Source organism: Rhamphochromis sp. 'chilingali' (genome assembly GCF_963969265.1).
Source record: "Rhamphochromis sp. 'chilingali' genome assembly, chromosome: 11".
NCBI lineage: Eukaryota > Metazoa > Chordata > Actinopteri > Cichliformes > Cichlidae > Rhamphochromis > Rhamphochromis sp. 'chilingali'.
In genome coordinates, this window is record NC_137938.1 from 20,330,139 (window position 1) to 20,350,457 (window position 20,319).

At 39.3% G+C, this 20,319-nt stretch overlaps 3 protein-coding genes across 4 annotated transcripts; all 3 read right to left on the minus strand.

Annotated features, from left to right (window-relative positions):
• Positions 1-250: 250 nt before the first annotated feature.
• Positions 251-9,174, minus strand: pals2a (protein associated with LIN7 2, MAGUK p55 family member a). 2 transcript variants are annotated; one of them, XM_080895572.1, is made up of 14 exons: positions 9,014-9,174; positions 7,726-7,810; positions 7,087-7,210; positions 6,230-6,348; positions 4,689-4,841; positions 4,145-4,294; positions 3,704-3,931; positions 2,849-2,980; positions 2,414-2,516; positions 2,234-2,305; positions 1,978-2,139; positions 1,671-1,873; positions 1,461-1,589; positions 251-1,343 (listed from the first exon to the last, which is right to left on the minus strand). In XM_080895572.1, exons 3-14 carry the CDS (start codon positions 7,115-7,117, stop codon positions 1,167-1,169), a joined length of 1,659 nt encoding a protein of 552 aa, XP_080751698.1. In that variant the 5' UTR covers positions 7,118-7,210; positions 7,726-7,810; positions 9,014-9,174; the 3' UTR covers positions 251-1,166. The 2 variants fall into 2 exon arrangements, with proteins under 2 accessions (XP_080751698.1, XP_080751699.1); XM_080895573.1 differs by lacking the exon at positions 7,087-7,210.
• A 733-nt stretch (positions 9,175-9,907) lies between these two features.
• On the minus strand, positions 9,908-11,227 carry LOC308405137 (peptide YY-like). Its single transcript, XM_080895575.1, has 4 exons — positions 11,175-11,227; positions 10,774-10,956; positions 10,594-10,683; positions 9,908-10,405 (listed from the first exon to the last, which is right to left on the minus strand). The coding sequence occupies exons 2-4, from the start codon at positions 10,935-10,937 to the stop codon at positions 10,381-10,383; spliced, it is 279 nt and encodes a 92-aa protein (XP_080751701.1). The 5' UTR covers positions 10,938-10,956; positions 11,175-11,227; the 3' UTR covers positions 9,908-10,380.
• Positions 11,228-16,683: 5,456 nt separating this feature from the next.
• Positions 16,684-20,319, minus strand: malsu1 (mitochondrial assembly of ribosomal large subunit 1). Its single transcript, XM_080896480.1, has 4 exons — positions 19,351-20,319; positions 17,996-18,171; positions 17,833-17,914; positions 16,684-17,741 (listed from the first exon to the last, which is right to left on the minus strand). Exons 1-4 carry the CDS (start codon positions 19,685-19,687, stop codon positions 17,587-17,589), a joined length of 750 nt encoding a protein of 249 aa, XP_080752606.1. The 5' UTR covers positions 19,688-20,319; the 3' UTR covers positions 16,684-17,586.

Consider the following 20,319-nt stretch of genomic DNA (forward strand, 5'->3'; position numbering starts at 1 on the left):
TTGACAATATTATAGCAGTAACATTTCAGGTTATTTTTACTCTCAGATCAATTATTAATTCTCCAATGAGCTCCATCTTCAGGATCTTTGACGCTCATAACACAAACCTCATTCTGCACCACCCTGGCTTGTGTACATTTAAACTTTTTGTGTCATTTGCTACTACATACACTTTTGATTTTTAATATGCCTGAATGTAGCATGTTTGTCGGCAAGTTTGCTTAAAGAAACACACCTAAAACACAGCGGATCATTAGAAAACACCAGTTATTTATTTGACATCTGAAAATACATCTTATGTGAAATCTTGTAAAATATAATTTTATAAGTAAATATGAATTTTATTTAAAACTGTTAAATTTTAGTACATATCACATCAAAAGGGATGTTTCACTGAGGTGCAGTACCCTGTTTGAGAGTCCTGTGGAAAGTCTTTCTTTGAAAACACAAACACAGCAACAAATACTCAGAAACATTTACATGATCCAAACGTCTGACACAGAGTCAGCGTATTTAATGTAATATCTTTCGTGCTTGAGTTAAAGAGCCATAGGTAAACACTACAGGATTAGTTTTCTTCCTGTACAACTTCATACAGTGACTGGCAAATCGTTTTCCATTCATTAAGTTTGGCTGAGGAGTTAAATGTTTGCCTCCAGGAGGAAAAAAGGTCTCATATATATGACACTATTCTACACGAATGACAAGTCTGTAATGACAGAATGAGATGAGAAACTGGACGCATAAGCACTGTAAACTGTAACACTGAGGTATTATTCTTTTCAATGAGCGAGCCCTCATTTTTATGTAGAATAAATACAACTTAACTGATCTTACATACAGATGTAACATTAAAAACTGGGTTTGCTTTCAAAAGCATCTGACACGAGTGCCAGTACTCTTCCAATCCATGTGAGTAAAAAATATCATTTAAAAAATACTTGCCAATAAATAAGTACACTTCCTATGTGTTGTGAATTGCATAGTGTGCTAGAAAGGAATCTGGCAATTCAGGTTAAGGTGACTCTGATGCAACTTTGTGTGAGACCAAATTCACACAGGCTTGACGTCCAACACTTACTTTGTGTGCAGCACAGTGTTGAATCCCCTTTTATCCTAAGCCTGGCACCTCCAACAGCAGCTTCTCTCCAGTGGGGGGTAAAATATCAGTAGACCCAGCTGACTGGAACCCACTGTGGCTCTATGATTAATTGCTCCACTGCTTCCTGGAGCTTGTCAAAGGCTTTGTCCAGATTGTCATTAACAATAGTCAGGTCAAAGTAGTGGCTGTATGCCCGGCGGATCCTGGCGCTCTCGTCTACAGTCTTCTTCAAATCATTCTCCTGTTACAGAAAATGGATTAAGCCCATTTATAGAAGGGAAGCCACAGCCATTACAGTGACAACCACTGTAAAATCCCACCATCGTATTTAAGAATGTTTCATCGGCTTAAAACTTACCGTGAGTAGTTTGGTCGTAAGTCCAGCATCTACCACAGCTTTGTGCATAGCTCTTAGTGTGTCCAGCTCAGGAGCAGCAATAAATACCACAAACGGCATAAACTCAGCAGTCTTCAACACTTTCAGGGCCTGGGCATAAAATGTGATGTCACTACCAAAGCTTTTAGGAAAAGCAGATCCAGATATTGAGTGCGTGCATCTTTGACCGACCTGAGGGTTAACATCTAGGATACAGGTACGGCCGGCAGCCACCACTTCATGGATAGAGTCGATCTTGGTTCCATAAAGGTTGCCATCGTACTCGCCGTGCTCCAGATAGCGGCTCTCTTTGATGTCCTTCTCCATCTCTTCCCGTGTAACGAAACAGTAGTTTTGCCCATCTTTCTCCTCTTCTCTGGGACGGCGTGATGTAACTGAATGTAGAAGGTAAGAAAAGGCATTTCATGCAGCCTGACAGGTCTAAAGTCTGAACATTTCGGTGGTCTCAGGTCTATGTCTCACACATGCACGCACTCACATGGGACAGTGGTTCCATATCTCAGGGGATTCACGACAATAAGCCTGTTCTTTAGGCTCCGCCTCCCAACTCCCTGAGCTCCAATCAGAACCAGCGTTTTCCTTTGGAACGGGGGCATCCTGGCTACCTCTTCATAGGTCTGCAGCTCGTAACGATCAAACTCTGTTGAAGGCGATACAGAGTCAGTACTGTGTCACCATTTTAAAAAATGTAAATATTTAAGCGCGAAAACCCTAAAACTGCAGGTAATACACACCTGCATTCTTGGTAGTGAGGTACATCATTTTTTTCTTTTTTTTCTTTCCAGTCAGAGTCCCACAGAGCATCCCTGAGTCAAATGCACAAAGTATTAGTGCTCCGCATTTTGGTGCTGAAATCTAACCTTCATTAAATCTATACAAGAGCAGCTGGTACGGTTGGAAAGAGTCATACTAACCTGTACCTGACGTGTCCCAGTCTCTCCTCACAAAGGCTTTTCTCTTCTCCTCCAAGACCTGACTAGGGATGAGGCCAGTGGCTCCACCAACAACTTTCCGTGCCTATACAGGGGTTAGAGTAGTTGAGAGATGCTTCAAACTCTTAATTTAAATATATAGAAAGAAAAAAACTATTTGATGGTTATTAATCTTTTAGAAAGCTGTAGATTCTTACAAACTGACTCAGAACTCGCACCAAGCAGCACTTTCGCCATTGGGGAGCAGCAATGGCTTTAGAGTTCTGCAGTGAGTCTTTGATGTAACCTATGTAAGTGGCCAACGTTGTTGCCAACATTCATGGTTGTGTGTAGTGTATTATGTATTAACTACTTTGCGATCCTTGTGTTTTACATATTGTGGCAGCCATAAATTTCCAGTAATATGAGCACACTCACCTGCCACCAATTGGGGTCTTCCTTGTTGACTACATGAATCACATCTCCTCTGGAGAAGGCCAGACCCGCCTCTTTACAAGGGATCAGGTTATCTGTGGCTGGGTTGTAGTTGAAGTGTGACTTCACATAAACCTGCAATTTAACAGAGGTGAGGTGTAAATCTGTACTGTGACATTACAACACTTAATTAAGCTGCAAAAAAACTACATATGTCTCATGACTCTTGATTTTGAAATACAATATGAAAGTAAACCTTCTTCTTTCCCAGTCAGAAGTCAAAAGCCTGAGTGAGTTGGACCACATACAACTCTTAAGTGTGAACAGGAAGAAACATTTTCACTCTTACTAACAGTAGATAATTTATCGTCCTCAGTACAAAGTACCAATAGCCTTATGATGTAATTTTACCTAAGGCTTCTCAGTGTCAGCTGCTATGTGTGCTCCATTGAATAAAGTGGTGCATGTCCTACTTGGTGTGTGGAGTGTTATTAATAGATTCCCATGGGCTCAGTTTTCAAGAACCTGGTATTCAGAGATCACTCAGCTCTCAATCAATATATATTATTCATTAGAGCACAATTTCAGAATATATTATTGCAAATCAAATCAAATACCAACAGCAAATATTAAGGTGCATTTATATGACTGAATGTAACTTAATATTATATGAAAAACTCTAAAACTAAGAAAAATGTCATTAAAAGCAATTCATCTTGCATCCAACTTATTAATTAAACATCCATCCACCCATTTTCATCCGCTCATCCAGGGCTGGTCGTGAGGACTGAAAAACTAAACTAAGATTATCAATCACCTCCAGGTGAATTCAGAAAATGAAACCTCCTTTTTCTGTACCTGTGGAGGTGCTGGTGTGTCTTTGTAGCTTGGCAGGACCTTGAGTGTAATACTCCCGCTGCAGTCCCTCAGCAGCTCCTGGAGCACATGTGGGTCGCTGCCGACCTCTCGACCATTCACCTCTCGGATTATGTCCCCTGTGTGCAGCATGCCTTGCCTGTCAATTGAGCTTCCGTGCAGGATCCGGGCTATCACCATCTCTCCTCGCACCACGCGGAATGTCACCCCCTGAAAGAGAGTAAGAGTCAATAAAGTACTGTACATCCGCACTTCATAAATCATAGAGGAGGCCAGTTTCATGCGTTGGTCAGGTTCCTCTAAAAGATGATGATTAACTATGTAAGGCTGAGTCACTGCATCCTAACAGATAGTCAGTGAAAGGGCATGTGTAAAACTCTTTGCAACTTAACAGGAGTGTTTACCAATGCCTTGCTAACTCACCAGTGGTTCCCCAGCTTTCTTCTGGATGCCAATCATCCTGACAGCATCAGCTGGCATCAGTGAACTGGTCATCATGGAATTACTGTTAACTGCAGTCTGCGATGTTTCATAGCACTTTGCAGCCACTTTGTCATGAGCTTCTATCAAACACTAAGACAGAAGAAGAAGAGAAAAATACACACAGAAAGAAATGACTTAACAATATGTTTCTTGGAAAAATGAAAAAACACTCCAACATGCATTACATGAATTACTATGAACAAATGAAGACAAACTGCACTGCCAATAGACTAACTGAAAAATATCCCCAAGCAGTTACAGACAGTGAAGACAAACAACATTAGATTTACTCAAACAGTGCGTAGGAATCCTCTCAATACTCTCCGAAACAAATTAGTTGATAGTAAGAAAGCGAGACCAGTTAGGTGAAGCTTGCAGACAGGTAAATCAGAAGAAATGAGGTAGGGGTTGGAGAAGCAGCTCTGGCTTCCATTTCCACTCCAGTAAAAAGCCCCACCCCGCCACTGAATAAGACTTAAGGTACCTTGAAGTGTGGCTCCTGCAGGATTTTGACAAGCTCAGCAGCGGCAGCATCCTTATCTGTGAGATTGTTAAGGGCATCCAAGATCTCAGTGACAAGCTGAACATTATCATCCCGCACGGCTTGTAACGCAACTTCCTCCAGACGCTCATGTGCCTAAACACAGACATGTCCACCAAAAGAGTGTACACAGCAAGTCAATGTTTGTATCAAGCATGAGGTAAATTTGGTTAGCCTTACAAACTGTGATTTTATAGCATAATAACATTCCCAAAGCTGCAATTACCACTTGATGTTTTTTCTATATTTCTGCCAAGCAGCCAGATTACACTTTAGATCCACTCAGTGGACCTGTTTGTTCCACTGAGTGGATTTATAAAGTTTGAAAACTGTGGCGTGAAGGTTGTGATTTTAGGAATTTGGACTATATTTTGCACATGTGGAAGCATGGGGGCTTGCAAGTTGTTAAGAATGGACTATGCCATTATGTTCCTCAGCCAGAGTTCTGAATGACTTCTTAATACCATCTTACTAACAAAAACACTTCCATAATTGTCATAATTCCATAATTTAATCCATAATTGCACTGGCTACAACAGCAGGCATTCATAAAAACCCACTTGCTGATATTTTTATTGAATTTTAATATATCCAAACATTTTAAACAACTCAATAACAAAAAAAATATATATATCACAGTGAATTACTTTACCACCTACACCAAGAACAAGCGGGCTTTGTTTCTGTTAAACTATCACTGTGATATGCAGAAGAATGAAGGAAAATTAAGAGCAGAATATAAAGTAACAAGGGATTCAAATCCATTTAATATGATTGATGGGCCATCTGTGTAAAATAGTGTATTTTGTTTTTTTAAAGCTACAAACTCTTGTTACAAAATAAGGACAAGAGTTTCTCTTTGTGGACGGTTTTCTATAAAAAGCTGTCTATTTATAGTTATGGTAGTTAAACCTGATGACCTCAATCTGCACTGGAGATATTTTTTTCAGAATGTTATGTAAGCCATTTGTTCTTCATGCTGTAAGCCTCTTTATTTGTGTGTCAAATTGATTGATCTAATTTTAAGAGGTTTTCTGTTTTTACTTAAGCTTCAACATGAACTTAAATTTGTGGTGATTAAATAAAAATAAAAATACAAAAAAGCTGTGCTATACAGCCCTGCAGAGAGTAGACCTTTGTGTTTTACTCTTCCGATGACAGGAAGGGTATTAGATTGCAGTAGCTAGATTTCTGGTAACTAACTTAAATGTGGACACAAGAAAAAGACACACAACAAGTAATCAGTTCATGTGATTACAACTCTTGCACATAAAGCATGAATTCCCCATTTCTCCCGTCTCCACACATGAGAAAACACCAGCTACAATTCACTTCCTCTGTCCTACACAGACTTCTAATCTACTTCACTTATAGCTAACAGAAAAATCGACCTGATGAAATTATGGTGAGATGTATCTGTGCATGTGTTTGTAGGAAGTGGAGAACAAGCAAACAGAAGTGGTTTCAGCGAGTGCACAACATACCTTAGCAAGGGAACGGACGATGGGGCTCTCCATGATCCCTCTGAGGAAGATGAGGTCAATATCTTTGGCTCCTGTGCCTGATGGCATGTCTCTCAGGTTCTCCAGCACCTGTTGCATGGCTGTAGAAGAACAGATAAACTTAAATGATTTAGCTAACCATTTGCCAACTGCTCTCTTTACTTCTTTTAAGCTCTAAAATGAACTGCTATGTAAAAACAGAGGCAGAAATACTAGTGAAAAACCAACCTCGTGACCAGCAGTAATAAATATAATTAAAATTCAGAGCCAGTGGAAAACTATTTCAGTATACTACGAATGGACAAGGCAAGAACAACAAGTGGGGAGCGAATCAATGGGCCAATTCAAAGAACATTGCTCATTTCCATTGCAACAGCAACAAGGACGCACGGTCACCAAGGAATTGTTTCACTAATAGCTTTGTCTCGTAGTGACTAGTGACACAGGTCAAATTATTATTATTATTTTACTTCTAGCAACAAAATTAATGCAACATCTTGCTTGTCACCAAGAAAGACGTAGCAATAAAAACACTTGTCATTTTTTTCTCTTTTGTTTATATGAGGAGTACAACACTGAATTAAAATGTAATCTGAACAGATGAGCCTGAAACGTTTTTATCAAGAGAACCATGTATTAAACATAGTTTTTTCTACATTTTTGTCCATAAAAAAGAACAAATGGAATTGTTGACAGGTGGCCAAAGGCACCCCCACAACTATCTCTGAGAAGTGGGCACAGTACCATTCAAATGGTAATTAAATGGCAAATATGGTAAACAACACTGCTGCAATTCCTGTGCAAAAGGCTAGTCGGGGACTTTGTCTCTTACAGCTTACCTGAGCCAGACTTTGCGTTGGCCACAGTCATGTTTATTATTCCACAGCTCAGGATGGTGAAACTCCCTAAACACGGTCAAAAGCCACCCAATTGCTGTTTACAGAAACCAGAGCAACTGGAGAGCTGCAGGATGTAGGAAACCCACTCGAGTCAGTACAGTATCACACTAAACAAGCCTTTTTCAATGATTAGAATCAAGCCTGCATTTACTGCTGTATGAGTGATAAACAGATGCAGAACGGAGAGCAATTAGAAAAGAAAGCATTTGTTGGTCTTTGTGTTTTATGCATGTTAGCACAAAGGGCACTCATGAATTAAGCAGATGACAAAGAGGGTGATTGAATGACAAAGGATGAGTCTTCCATCCTTCTGGCTAAAGGTTGTGCCAGCCACACACAGAGAGGGCCCTGGGGATTTTCTGTGCAAACACGGTCTCCAAACAGAGTGAGGAAAAAAAACTCTCGAACTCCCTCAATACACAGTAAGACAGTCGACTCAGGAAGCCTTGTTTAACTACAGATTGTGAACTGTATAAACATAAATGAAACACTGTATTCTAGCTATGCACTATCAACAAAAGCAGCAAAACAACCATGCTGACCTAAAACAAATACCAAAAAAACATGGCAACAACTCACCTAGTTACTGATTTCAGATCATCAGTGCAGCAGGCCAACACCGAGCCCCACGTTTTCTAAAAAACACTCATCTGGTACCTCTGGACTAATGAGAGAATGGAGGGAGAATAATCAGAAATTGAGCAAGACCGTTTTAACACCATTATAACTATCAATAAAAGCAAATCATGATAAATACGCAACTCCCTACCCTTAGGGTCCCTTTATTGTCCACACTTCTCCTGCCCATTCAATGTTATTGTAATGCAGTCATTGTGATTGGCCAAGATGATCACATGACCACTGTCTATTTAAAGAGGAATTTTATTTTAAAGCTTAAAGGAGTCAAATTATGGACCTACATTTTATCCGATTTAAAGTAATCAAAAAATAAATCATGTAGTAAAACAGTTATAATTTGTATGGGACGCGTGATTTTGGTATATTATATTTACATTAGTTAAATATTCTGTTTTACTTCTCAATTACATTTTTCAGTTGTTTCGTTTGCATTATACACAATATATTCTACGTAGGGCAGACAGCATTTCGTTGGTCCGTATCCTTAGCATTTGAATAAGGTAAATGTTTAAACATTACTTCAAGGAAAATAAAACCTATGCACATCACAGCTGTTCTCATAAGAGTGTTCTCTCTTCTTTCTTTAAACTCCTGCAGCACTTCTTAGAAGAAGCTGAAATTGTCACCAAACCTCAGGCAGGACGAGTGACTTATAAATGTGTTCTCTGCAGCGGTTAAATTAACTGATGTCAAGCTACACACGCACTGGGCACGTGTAACCACTTCAACGTCAGGTAGCTTAGCTGAAATGGTAAGTAGAAGCCGTGAATACTAATTTTGGCGTTAATTACAACGACCAGTTGCTGGTTGAAATAAACTAAACCGTAGGTCTCTACTCTCAGGGCGTCTTGTCATTAACACCAGAGCTCGTGCCGTGTCCGTTTGGATCTCATATGCGGGCGAATTAGCAGCGCTAACTAGCAACTACGAGTGGCGTGCGCTCTAAGTTTTATTTTTGGCCGACAAATAATACTAATAATACATAATAACAGACATGCCAGCAAAATTTAAACAGGCTAGCTTCGGTAGTTAACGCTCAGTTAGTATCGGCCCTTGCAGCAGAGAAGTAAAATCAGCTAAAGTTAGCTTTGTAGTAGCTAATAGTAATATGTGGCTCATAGTAGCTACTTAACATTAGCCAGTGGCACAGTGAAATCCGAGAAACTACTAGGTCCCGTACCGTTACATAGCCTCACATAAACAAATGAATGAATGAAATATACTTTACCCAGTTAAATCAGTTTCCAGTCAAGCTTTCATTCTTTTCTTTATTCCGGAGTTTTATAATTCGCCGATCATTCGCGCACGAATAAGTTGTTACTGCGTTTTCAGAGTGCGTGCCTGCATGCGCCCCTGCTCTCAGTTCCCAGTCCACTCACGCACTGCTAATGTCATCCAGTGCCGTTCAAGTTATATCTAGTGCAGCGAAAACCCGCAGTCTTCTCATATAACTTTCTGTTACACTAAAATAAATAACGGTAGAAATATTAAGTAGAGTAAATGTTTATGTATGAAAGTAAGCTGTAGCAAAGTTGTTGCCCTCTTCAGATTTTTATGACCCCGTTAATGTACTTTTTGTTTTGTTTTTGACTAAATGTATTTTAACAACAGTACTTTGTTGAATTAAATATGCGAGTACTGTAAATTAAAATATACAGTTGCCTTTTGACCACCTATTGTGCCTTTTCATGGTTTTTATGAATAGGGATGAATATTGAGTCAATTATCCATTACTGAATTGGTTTATAGGTCTCATCCTTTATCTATTTCGTGTATTGATTCCTGATCTACTGTGAGTAAGCGAGTGTGTGTGTAGTCTTTAAAAACAAGTCGACTGAATGTCTAACCTTATATACAGATTAGTTTCTCTGCTGACTCCAGAAAAGCATGCACAATGATGACAGCTCATATTGCATAGCAAACAGCACAGCTAAGAACTAAACTGGAAGGATACGCTTACCCCAAGAGATACTGTAAGCCTCACTGCCATCTTTGAGTCCTGTAATAATTGTTGCCATGTCTGGCAACAAATAACCTCATCTGCACAACCGACATTCATAAAAAAGTGACATTTTCTCTCAAGGCACATAGAGACTACCATAGCATTGCATGATTTGCTTTTATGTATCCAGGTCACTTGATGAGATTAAAGTGTTAATCTGTTGTGAGTTAGGGTGGAGGCAAATCTCAGTAGGCTTGATAAAAGAGGTAAAAGTAAAGCTGAGAAAAACACTTTGATGTACTCACATTACTAATTTCTATTTCACATTTCCCCTAAATAGGACTCTTGCAGCAGACATGTTTTAAAAGCTATTTGCCCCACTTAAGAAAAACCTCAAAATGCTTAGATGTCAGCTCACCATCAGAGTGCACTGTTACTCCATCAGTGAATGACACAGAAAACACTGTTCACCACGTAAGACACACTTGTACTATCTAGCAACATGTCACAGTGCAGCAGTGGCAATAACACAAACAGTTTAAAGTAGTTTCTTTACACACAGCGTTTATTCCATGCAACACAAGTTCAATTCATGGGAGTAAAAGACATCATAGTGGCAGCGTTATGGTAAAGTCAACCTGGATGTAACAGCTCTAGCAGCATGGCAGCCCATCATACCTACAGAAACACATTAAAACATAATAATTAGAAATTGAGTCTCTAGAAAACACATTAAAATATCTGCATAAGGTATCCCTCTTCCTAATCAGACTCAAGTAATATTCAGTCCAATGAAGAATATATAATATACAAGAATATATATATATGGTAGTTTAACAGAGAGATAATGGGGTAAATAAATCTACCTGATATAGCTGGATCCTGGAACACTTTCTGTGCTCTCCCTCACTAGCACATCAGAAAATACAGTATCAGGACTGTCTCGTTTCCCATACCTGTGCATAAAGAAGATATCAGCAATTAAACAATATTTTTTTCCATATAGGGTCAAGATGGACTCAATAATATAGAAGTAGATAACTAACCTCTGTCTTGTTATGAGGTTGATGTAGTGTCTTAGTGCAGAATAATATTTGGCAAGCTCCTCAGGTGGCGCGCCTTGCTGTGGATTGGCAGGTTTGGCTGGGTATGCATTTATGCCAGAGTGAATACAAACCAGCAGGCAGAGAGCCAGAATACTCAGCGACATCACAGCGTTGGAACACGTCCTAGATCCCAGGGAAAATTAAGTGAAAATACAGAGTAATAAAAAACAAAAACACAAATCCAGCAACTCACGGCAAAATCAGAAAAAGAGCTCTGCAATAGAGTGACCATGTTCATGTTCATGAAACATAAAGGCAGTCAAATCTGTAAAGACATGCTGACTTTAAATTTAAAAAGCAAGCCTCTCCATCAAATTGTTACAAATAAAGATTTTGCTTACACTTTAGTTCTGCTGTAGTTGCTTTTCCCGCTGTTCAAGGCACGTCTGTCTGATTCCCTACATTGCCCATGTTTTATACAGCTTGTGCCATGTGGGGAGGGGTGTGTGTGTGTGTGTGTGTGTGTGTGTGTGTGTGTGGGGGGGGGGGGGGGGGGGGGGGGGTAATTCTGTTCTTTTAGGCTACTCCTGAGAAATATCTATGGTTGCATTATTTAAGCTCAAAGTAGCAAAGCAGTGAAACAAAAAATGGCATTATTTCAGAAAAAAAAACTCATAACCTTTGTTTTTTTATAAATGTAAATTAAGTACATCACTAACATGCTACAGAAATTTGTGTTCTACAATAGGACCAATTCATTTGGAACAACCCAAAAGGTCTGCATCATTTTTGTTTACCCTAATGGCTTTGTTTTCTATGTTTAAAAAAAAATAAGGAGGTCTAAATAAGCAATAAGAGTACACCTGATTACAGCAAACTTTTCTTTGGTTCACAAAAAGATTTTGAAGTTATCATGGAAAAGTACTGATGAGTGGAGATGAAAGCTAAAAGTTTTATTAATGTAGAAAATCTACTTAAGACCAAAAGCAGCATGGTATGTTTTAATAAAACTGATGATGTGTAACTTAAGATGGCCATGGTTTTCACATTAAGCTGAAAAATGAAAGGATGCCCTAGTGTTTGGAAAAATTATGTTTCACTTCATAGAGAAATGCAAAGGGGGTCTACATCAAAAGCTACTTTTAACTACTACCTTAATCACAAGGGGCTGATACAGCAGGAAGCTCCACATGTTTGATTTGACTTTTTTATTTTATTATTGTTTTTGAAATGCCGGATGCCTTGACTGATGCAGCTCAAAAGAACTTGTGGCTCATCAGGAAACAAAATTAACTCATGAAATTGTGCATTAACCATCTCAAAAATAGGAAAAGCTGCTGGAAATAAAAGAACAGGCATTCGTGCTCCTTGCTATCACACAATTGTGTATTGTGTGCAAATTATACAAGAGCAGCCTAGTCAAAGCCTTTAAACGGTTAGCAGTAATGAACCAAAAGTTCAAAACTCATTAGTATATGTTAAATCCTTTGATTTTATGGCCTTTTAAAACTGCTTCATGTATCTCATCTTTAAGTCCAAATTAAACACTACTGAATACAGGCAGTTGTCTTAAGACAATAACTGCAGCAATTTCGGCCAAACGAGCAAGCATAGCTCTAAATTACTCGAAATCATACAAGAAAGGGCAGGAAATCACAAAAAACTCCTTAAACTTTCAATTTCAGTTGATAGAGGGCACAAAAAGCTTTCAGCCCCAAAATGATAAGACAACTTTAATGGCAACTATTTTCTTAGAAGGGCACTCAACAAAAACTTGGCAGTAAATCGTTGCTGTTCTGTGGCAGTCATATAAGCGCTGCACTCCAAAGCAACAGCACAAGTCCTTGCTGGTAACGTCGGCTAAACACAAACAAAAAACTTTTTCTGGCTCATATTACAGGCAAAATATTCAGATGCTGTAAAAGAAAATGACATTGTTATTCATAGAAAGCATTTACATGTTAATACTGCGATTTTCATGGCACTGAGTATCACTGCCAAGTGATCAGGTTCACTGTTAGTATGAATCTGTCAGGAAAAATGCTCCAAAACAACACTATGCTGATCAGATCAGTCAAACTTGGCATGCTTGGAGCAGACACCAACTGACTGCTGTGGCAGGAGCTGCCAACCAGGCATCAATCATGTACTTCATTGTCATCACCGGACACAGGCGTTGGGGTACAAGAAGCTCAAAACTATTTATTTACTTTTTACAAATACTCCCAGAATCTTTGCAAGCACATTTGCACTTGATGCTGAACACCCTTTACGGACTGATTTAAATAGTTTGTGACATCAGGTATTGTGATGACAAATGAGGGCCAGGTGGATAAAGCACAGAGTCCTTCAAGTGCCATTTCTGATAAAATTGATGTGCTCTCTTGTAATGCTCCTCACAAACGTTATCTACAAAGAGAGAGCCCACCTGCAGGACTATCAGAAGGCCTAAATACATACATTTACTCGTACTAAAATATCAAAAGCCTGACACCCAGATGGACTTCTAGTTGAGGATTAAAGCTAAAACTTTCAGTAGGAATTCTGGAAGATAAATTATTTATTTTAGCCAGTTGCACTGGATAGTAATGACCACCTACTAAATAATATACTCCTTTCTTTATACAGAAACCTAATGCTACACAAAGACCATGATAGAATTTAATTGCATATGCACTTTGGTAATGTATGTGAAAGTAAGCCGACTGTGAGCTTTGTATAGCAATGAGTCATGCAAGACATAAACTCTGCTACTATTTACTAATTAACCTCCCTTTCTTCATAATCTCCTCCATCGTAGCACCTGGTCCCTAATGGGGAGAAAACAGTGGGTGAAACAGCTGTATAGTGTCACAGCATGAGAGAGGTGTGGAGGGGCATGAAGACCATCACTGGATTCAGGCCAACCAACAGCAGGGGAGCTGAGGGAGGTGAGAATAGAGCCGACGAGTCGAATCTGTTTTTCAATAGATTCGACACCACAGTGTCTGCTCCCACCCCCACAACCTCACCTGCAGTCAGCCTGGAATCCAGAGCCACACCACTGTGCCAGCCTCTCTCTTCACATGTTGCCTCCTGTGAGATTCCTGACACCCCTCCCCCACCCATCACCTTCACTCAATACCAGGTTGAGATGCAAATGAGGAGACTTCACTCAGGCAAGTCTGCTGGACCAGACGGAGTGAGTCCCCTTGTCCTCAAGGCCTGTGCCCCCCAGCTGTGTGGAGTCTTTCATAAACTGTTTATGCTGAGTCTGAGTCTGCAGAGGGTCCCGGTGATGTGGAAGACATCATGCCTCGTCCCTGTACCAAAGACGCCTCGTCCCAGTGGCCCCCAGGATTACAGGCCCGTGGCACTGACCTCCCACATCATGAAGACCCTGGAAAGGCTCATCCTGGACCAGCTGCGACCCATAGTAAGACCACATCTGGATCCCCTTCAGTTCGCTTATCAGCCTCGTCTCGGAACAGAGGACGCCATCATCTACCTGCTCAATCGTGTCTACACCCATCTGGACCAGCCGGCGAGCACTGTGAGGGTCATGTTTTTTGACTTTTCCAGTGCTTTCAACACCATCAGGCCGACCCTCCTGGGTGATAAGTTAGCAGCGATGCAGGTGGATGCTTCTCTGGTGTCCTGGATTGTTGATTACCTGACAGGAAGACCACAATATGTACGTCTCCCACAGTGTGTGTCTGACAAGGTGATTAGCAACACAGGGGCACCACAGGGGACTGTCCTCTCCCCCTTCCTCTTCACCCTCTACACCACAGACTTCAGCCACTGCACAGAGACCTGCCATCTTCAGAAGTTTTCTGATGACTCTGCGGTGGTTGGATGCATCAGCAGGGATGATGAGACAGAGTACCGGGCTGTGGTCGACTCCTTTGTCACGTGGTGTGAGCAGAATCATCTGCAGCTCAACGTGGCAAAGACCAAGGAACTGATCGTGGACTTCAGGAAGACCAGGAAACACTTGACCCCTGTTTCAATCCAGGGGGTCAGTGTTGACATTGTGGAGGACTATAAATACCTTGGAGTACACATTGACAATAAACTGGACTGGGCTAAAAACACCACAGCACTTTACAGGAAGGGCCAGAGTCGTCTCTATTTTTTGAGGCGACTGAGGTCCTTCAACATCTGCCAGAAAATGCTGAGGATTTTCTATGAGTCTGTGGTGGCCAGTGCGATCCTCTATGCTGTTGCATGCTGGGGGAGCAGGCTGAGGGTCGCAGATGCCAACAGACTTAATAAACTGATCCGTAAGGCCAGCAATGTTGTGGGGATGGAGCTGGACTCCCTCAAGGTGGTGTCGGAGAGGCGGATGCTGTCCAAGATAAAGACAATGTTGGATAACACCTCCCACCCACTCCATGACATGTTGGTCAGTCACAGGAGCTCGTTCAGTGAGAGACTGAGATTACCGAAAAGCACCACTGAACGACACAGGAAATCATTCCTGCCTGTGGCCATCTCCCTGTACAACGCATCCACTTAACACACTGTTTGCTGCTACAACTACACATGTTTCTTTTCCAAATATTTATTTATAAGTGACTTATGTATGTATGTATGTATATATATGTATATATTGTACTATTCTTAGTTAGCGTATTGTCTGTCTTGTCTTAATGTTGGTTTAAAATGGAGCACTGTAACAAAAAATAATTTCCCCCAGGGATCAATAAAGTATTCTGATTCTGATTCTGATAGATAATGAGAACATTATCCACTCAAAATTTGAGTGGAACAAAAAAAGATTTTTCAAACTGCAATTTTCCCCCAGAGCCTTTAAAAAAAAAAAAAAAAAAATAGAAATAAGCTAGTTTAAAAAAATAAATTACTATATTACAATAAAGACAAATAATATTAAAAATAATTACTTGATAGTCTTATTTTTTAATTTAAACTACTGAATAAGTAAGTGTGATCAACAAAGTCTAACTTTCATCTCAGTGGGTTTATATTGGGAGTGTACTGGAAACCAGAGACTATGTTGCATGAAGATGTCCAAATTCACTGCTTCCCCATCTGTTTTTAAACATTAGTCTGACTCATTCTTCATTTTCCATTCATGTGCAAGCAGCACGACCACAAGTTAAAAGCATTCAAACACCAGGTCCAGTCGGCTCTGTGCAGGCATCTCCTGCCTCATTACATTTTCACATTTAGCTAATGTCCTGACAATAAGTCAATGAAGCGTAATGCTTGCATGCAAGAAAGTTATGGGGATATAGTGCGAGTTGTATCAGTGTTTGTGTATGTTTTGGCTTAGTTTCTACCCTCAGGCTCCGTATTCTTTAAATGTCAAAAAGGTCCAAAAATCTATTTATCAGTCTGTTTTTTAATGTGATATTGATGTCAGAAACCATGAAAAAAGACAGAAACTCTTAATCTGTCCATGTCCTAATCAACCTAGGTGTTGGATACACTTACTTTTGAGTCTTTTATTGTCTTATTATCTTGTAAGTGCTGAGTGAATGCGTGTAACGAATAATGGCCTGGGCAACAATTTTTTTCCGAAACAAAGCACTCAGATGGATTTGGTTGAAAACATCATCTTAAATGACTTGTTTTAGTGACTCTATATTCTTCTTTCTCTTATTTATTTATTCTTGCTTGAATTTTGCAGAAAATGTGTTTCTGAGACTTGAATATATTTTAAATACAGACTATTTTTTAAATTATACCTGCAAATGTGAATACTGCTTTGCTGCTGTCAGGTTTAAATATTAAAAGGCTCTTGCTCTTCAGACACAGTTGCAGGTGCTTGTGAATAAGTATATTCACACCTGGGGAGACTGAATCAACACTGAACCTATGCATTTCGTCTGCTCGACAGCAACGTCTGCCTCTTCTTTGTCCTCACCTCGACACCATATTAATCATCAATCAACACGTCTGAAATGTAAGAAAAAATAATTTACTTCAACAATCTAAACAGGATAAAACATACATTTTATCTGCAAACTCATGAGTCATTTTAGCATTTTACAAACACCATATCACCGTACCAGTGATGTCAAACAGTACGAAAAATTAACAGAATCATTAGAGGTTGTCAATTTTAAACACAAAAGGTGTTGGGTTTCTGGATTATTTATCTAAAGAAAAATACTGAAGGCTGACCAGTATACAAGTATACATTAGCCTATCACAGATAAATCACTATCATTGTAAATGCTGGGATGACCCCTGCAGAAAAATGATGTGATGGCTCAGTAACATGCTTTCTATATCTGCAAATTTGCAAGAGCCTATGTCCGAGTGGTGTGTATGTCATAACAAAGTGTAAGGCACCGTGCATAAGTCTACACAATTTGTTGTTTCTGCATATTTGATGTTATAGCATCGTACTTTCTATTGTCCATACTTCGTTGGACAAGTTATGTGATGCCACAATTTCTAAATAGCCAAAAGCATGTATTTTTTTTTTCTTTATGTTCCATTAAAGACTTCAGATAGTAGCTCATCTGGCAAAATGCAACCTTGAGAACAATTTGGAGTATATTTTCATTGTGTGCAAGTTTTATTAAAACCTGCCCAGTAGTAGATGGAGTAACAATTCTTGTGAACTGCAGACAGATGGATGTCTTGCCATGGGATATTATGCTCATTAGATGAGATATAATGTAGATAGTACAGTTAATATATCTGAGATCAGTATATACTGGTAAGTTGGGCTTCAGCATTTCTGTCACTTAAAGTACTTTTGGAAATCCAACAGATTTGGTTTTGACTGTAAAGAATGTATCCAAAACTCAAAGTAGTTCAGTCTGGGCACATCTTATTATTTAGCCTTAGATGTTTTCACTTTGTAACTTCAACATCAAATATGAAATCCTCTGGGAGTGTTTCAGTTGGGATACTCTTCAGCTGCTCATCGTAGCTGCGGAGAGTCCAAAGTTTTTCGAGTTCATACACTTCTCTAGTCTCTGGCAGCATGAAATGAACAACCATATTACCTGAGACACAGAAAAACAAATACTTGTAACTTTTATAGATGGTTAATTTAGTGGATAGGAATTGTTAAACAAATAATAAGGATATACATACCAAAGTCAATACACATCCAATCTTCTGCATCTTTCCCTTCAATCTTGACATTTGGATCTTCATCTTTCTTCAGAAACTTGTACTGAAGTAAAAGCATCCTTTGTATGAGTTTAAAGAACAAATATATTTAGCATGTAACAAAGAATAAACAGAGGTAAGTTACCACTTTAATGGCATAAAGTGCCATTGCGCGCAAGTGCCTTGGTGACACACCGCTGACGACAATGAAGTACTCAGCGTATTTGATTTGCTCTGGTACTTTAATCACACAGAGGTCTACTGCATTTTCCTGACGCAGAAGAGACACCAGCACATCAAGACTGAAAGTCTCCAAGGATCCTTGACAAAAAGAAAAGAAAATGGTAAAGCAGTACGAGCATGTAAGCAGCACAGGGGTCCTACTTTCTTTGAGTCACTGCAAGGCAGTTTGGAAAAAGACATTTTACAGAAACATACTGGTACTTTGAACATGAGTCACCCACAATGAAATGACAAAACTGCATTCATCCATGTAACTAAGAAGTATTTTCTAGTAATTTTATACAGAGTTGGTCCTGGTGAGAACGTTTACACAGGTGTTGATTGAAATCATTGAATAAAAAGAAATGAGATATAATCAAAGGTTGTTTATTTGATATACAAATGCAAATACCCTCCAAATTATGATCTAGCACATTTGCATGTCCTTTAATACCAATTTTTTTAAGTGTTACATGTGTAATTCTATACTTCTGTGACTAATTATTTTTCTTCATTACTTCCTCTTGTCAATATGTGAAGGTGTGGACTTTGCCAGACAAATTCTGCAGTGTCTGTAACATTACACAACCTGAGTAATACATCAGCAAATATAAACATTACATTACTTTTTTATTTATAAATTCTGCATATCCTGTGGACATGATCAACAGGCTGCAGTTTTGTGCAGCCTGTTGCATGCTGTAGTGTCCATAACAGTAAATGACACACATCTGATGCTTATTTGGCTTAAATGAAAAACAACAGCATAAATGACAAAAAGTTTTATATTTAATGCACAATCATGTCAGATTTAAAAATATTTAATATTTTTATTAGAGTTTAATTGTTTTTAATGAAACTGCACACACTTGATGTGAACCATCTAAACCGTATGAATCATCTTTTTAAGTATCCCAACTGTCTATTTTCCTTTGTTTTATCTGTAAGTAGTAGATATTTACATTCTTTCATCCTTCATGAAATCCCAGTGTTTACTATTACCTGCCAATTAATTACTGGCACAAATAATAAGCATATTAAGCAAGAATTTAGGCATCTGCCGTCATATTGGCAGTTTTGTCAGAAATAAGAAGCAGGACTTTGTTTTTGTGCTTCCACCTCACAACCTGAAGATGCACCATAAAAACTTTTCAGGTATCACACTTTCAAGACCAAATGTCGCGTAACCGTGAAACGTCAAGAAATTCAATTATATTACACATGATAAAGCAAGTAAGCGACTGCTCTTGAAACCTCTATCACGCTCTAAGTACTTACTGCGACTTAAGGAGCTGTTTTCTCTGCTATTATCGTCCAGTTCATGTGAATCATCTTCAATCACGCCATTACTCTCTGAATTTCGGCTCTCTTCGCTTTCCGAATAACATCTTTTTATGTCAAAGTGCCCGGTGAAGAACGCTGTGTGATGCGAGTGTTGACATGAGGTCAGATTTGCTGTAAAATGTTGAGGCACAGACAGGCTAATGCACCGAGCTTTGGAGATTGAACAAATGCTTCCAAAAGCCTCTGTTGGCTTTAGTAAAACACTACTTCTCAACACCGAGGACAGCACTTTCCGCGAGTGACAGAGTAAATTCATGGTCTTCACCTGCATAACATTACAGTATTACGGAAACAGCTATCCACGAGTTTACAGCGCTAAAAACAGGAAGTGTTTCATGTCCTCGGTTTTGATTGGCTTTTAATGCATTTTTGTTGGCTTTAAGGTCGTGATTGTGGGGGGGAAAATATAGAGCTCCCCCTATCGGTAGCGAAAGCTACCGAAACTTCAGGCTGTGGATTTTCTTTGTACTCTGATTTCCACATGTAAGGTTAGTCCATTGCCCTGTGATTTACTTTGACTTGACTGATGAACCCACTTTAAACATGTGAAACATGTTTGGAAATTACATTTTAATGATGTAATTAATTTGCACATGCACACACAGGTGTTAAGTGAAGGCCTGTGAGAGCACGATTGAGTCTGGGATTTTTTTTTTTGTTTGTTTGTTTTGTTTTTTTATGTACTTGACCTCAGGTCAGCAGGTAGCTTGTTCCAAAGAATGGGACTACTGTAATTGAAAGCACTTTCAGCACACTTGGATCTAATTCTGGGACTAGTTACAAGATCTACATCTGATGACCCGACCGCAATATAAACTATAAGAGGGATTTTAAAGGTAATTCTGTATTGAACTGGAGCCAATGGAGTGACTCCAACACTTGGATATGCTCAAGTTTCCAAAT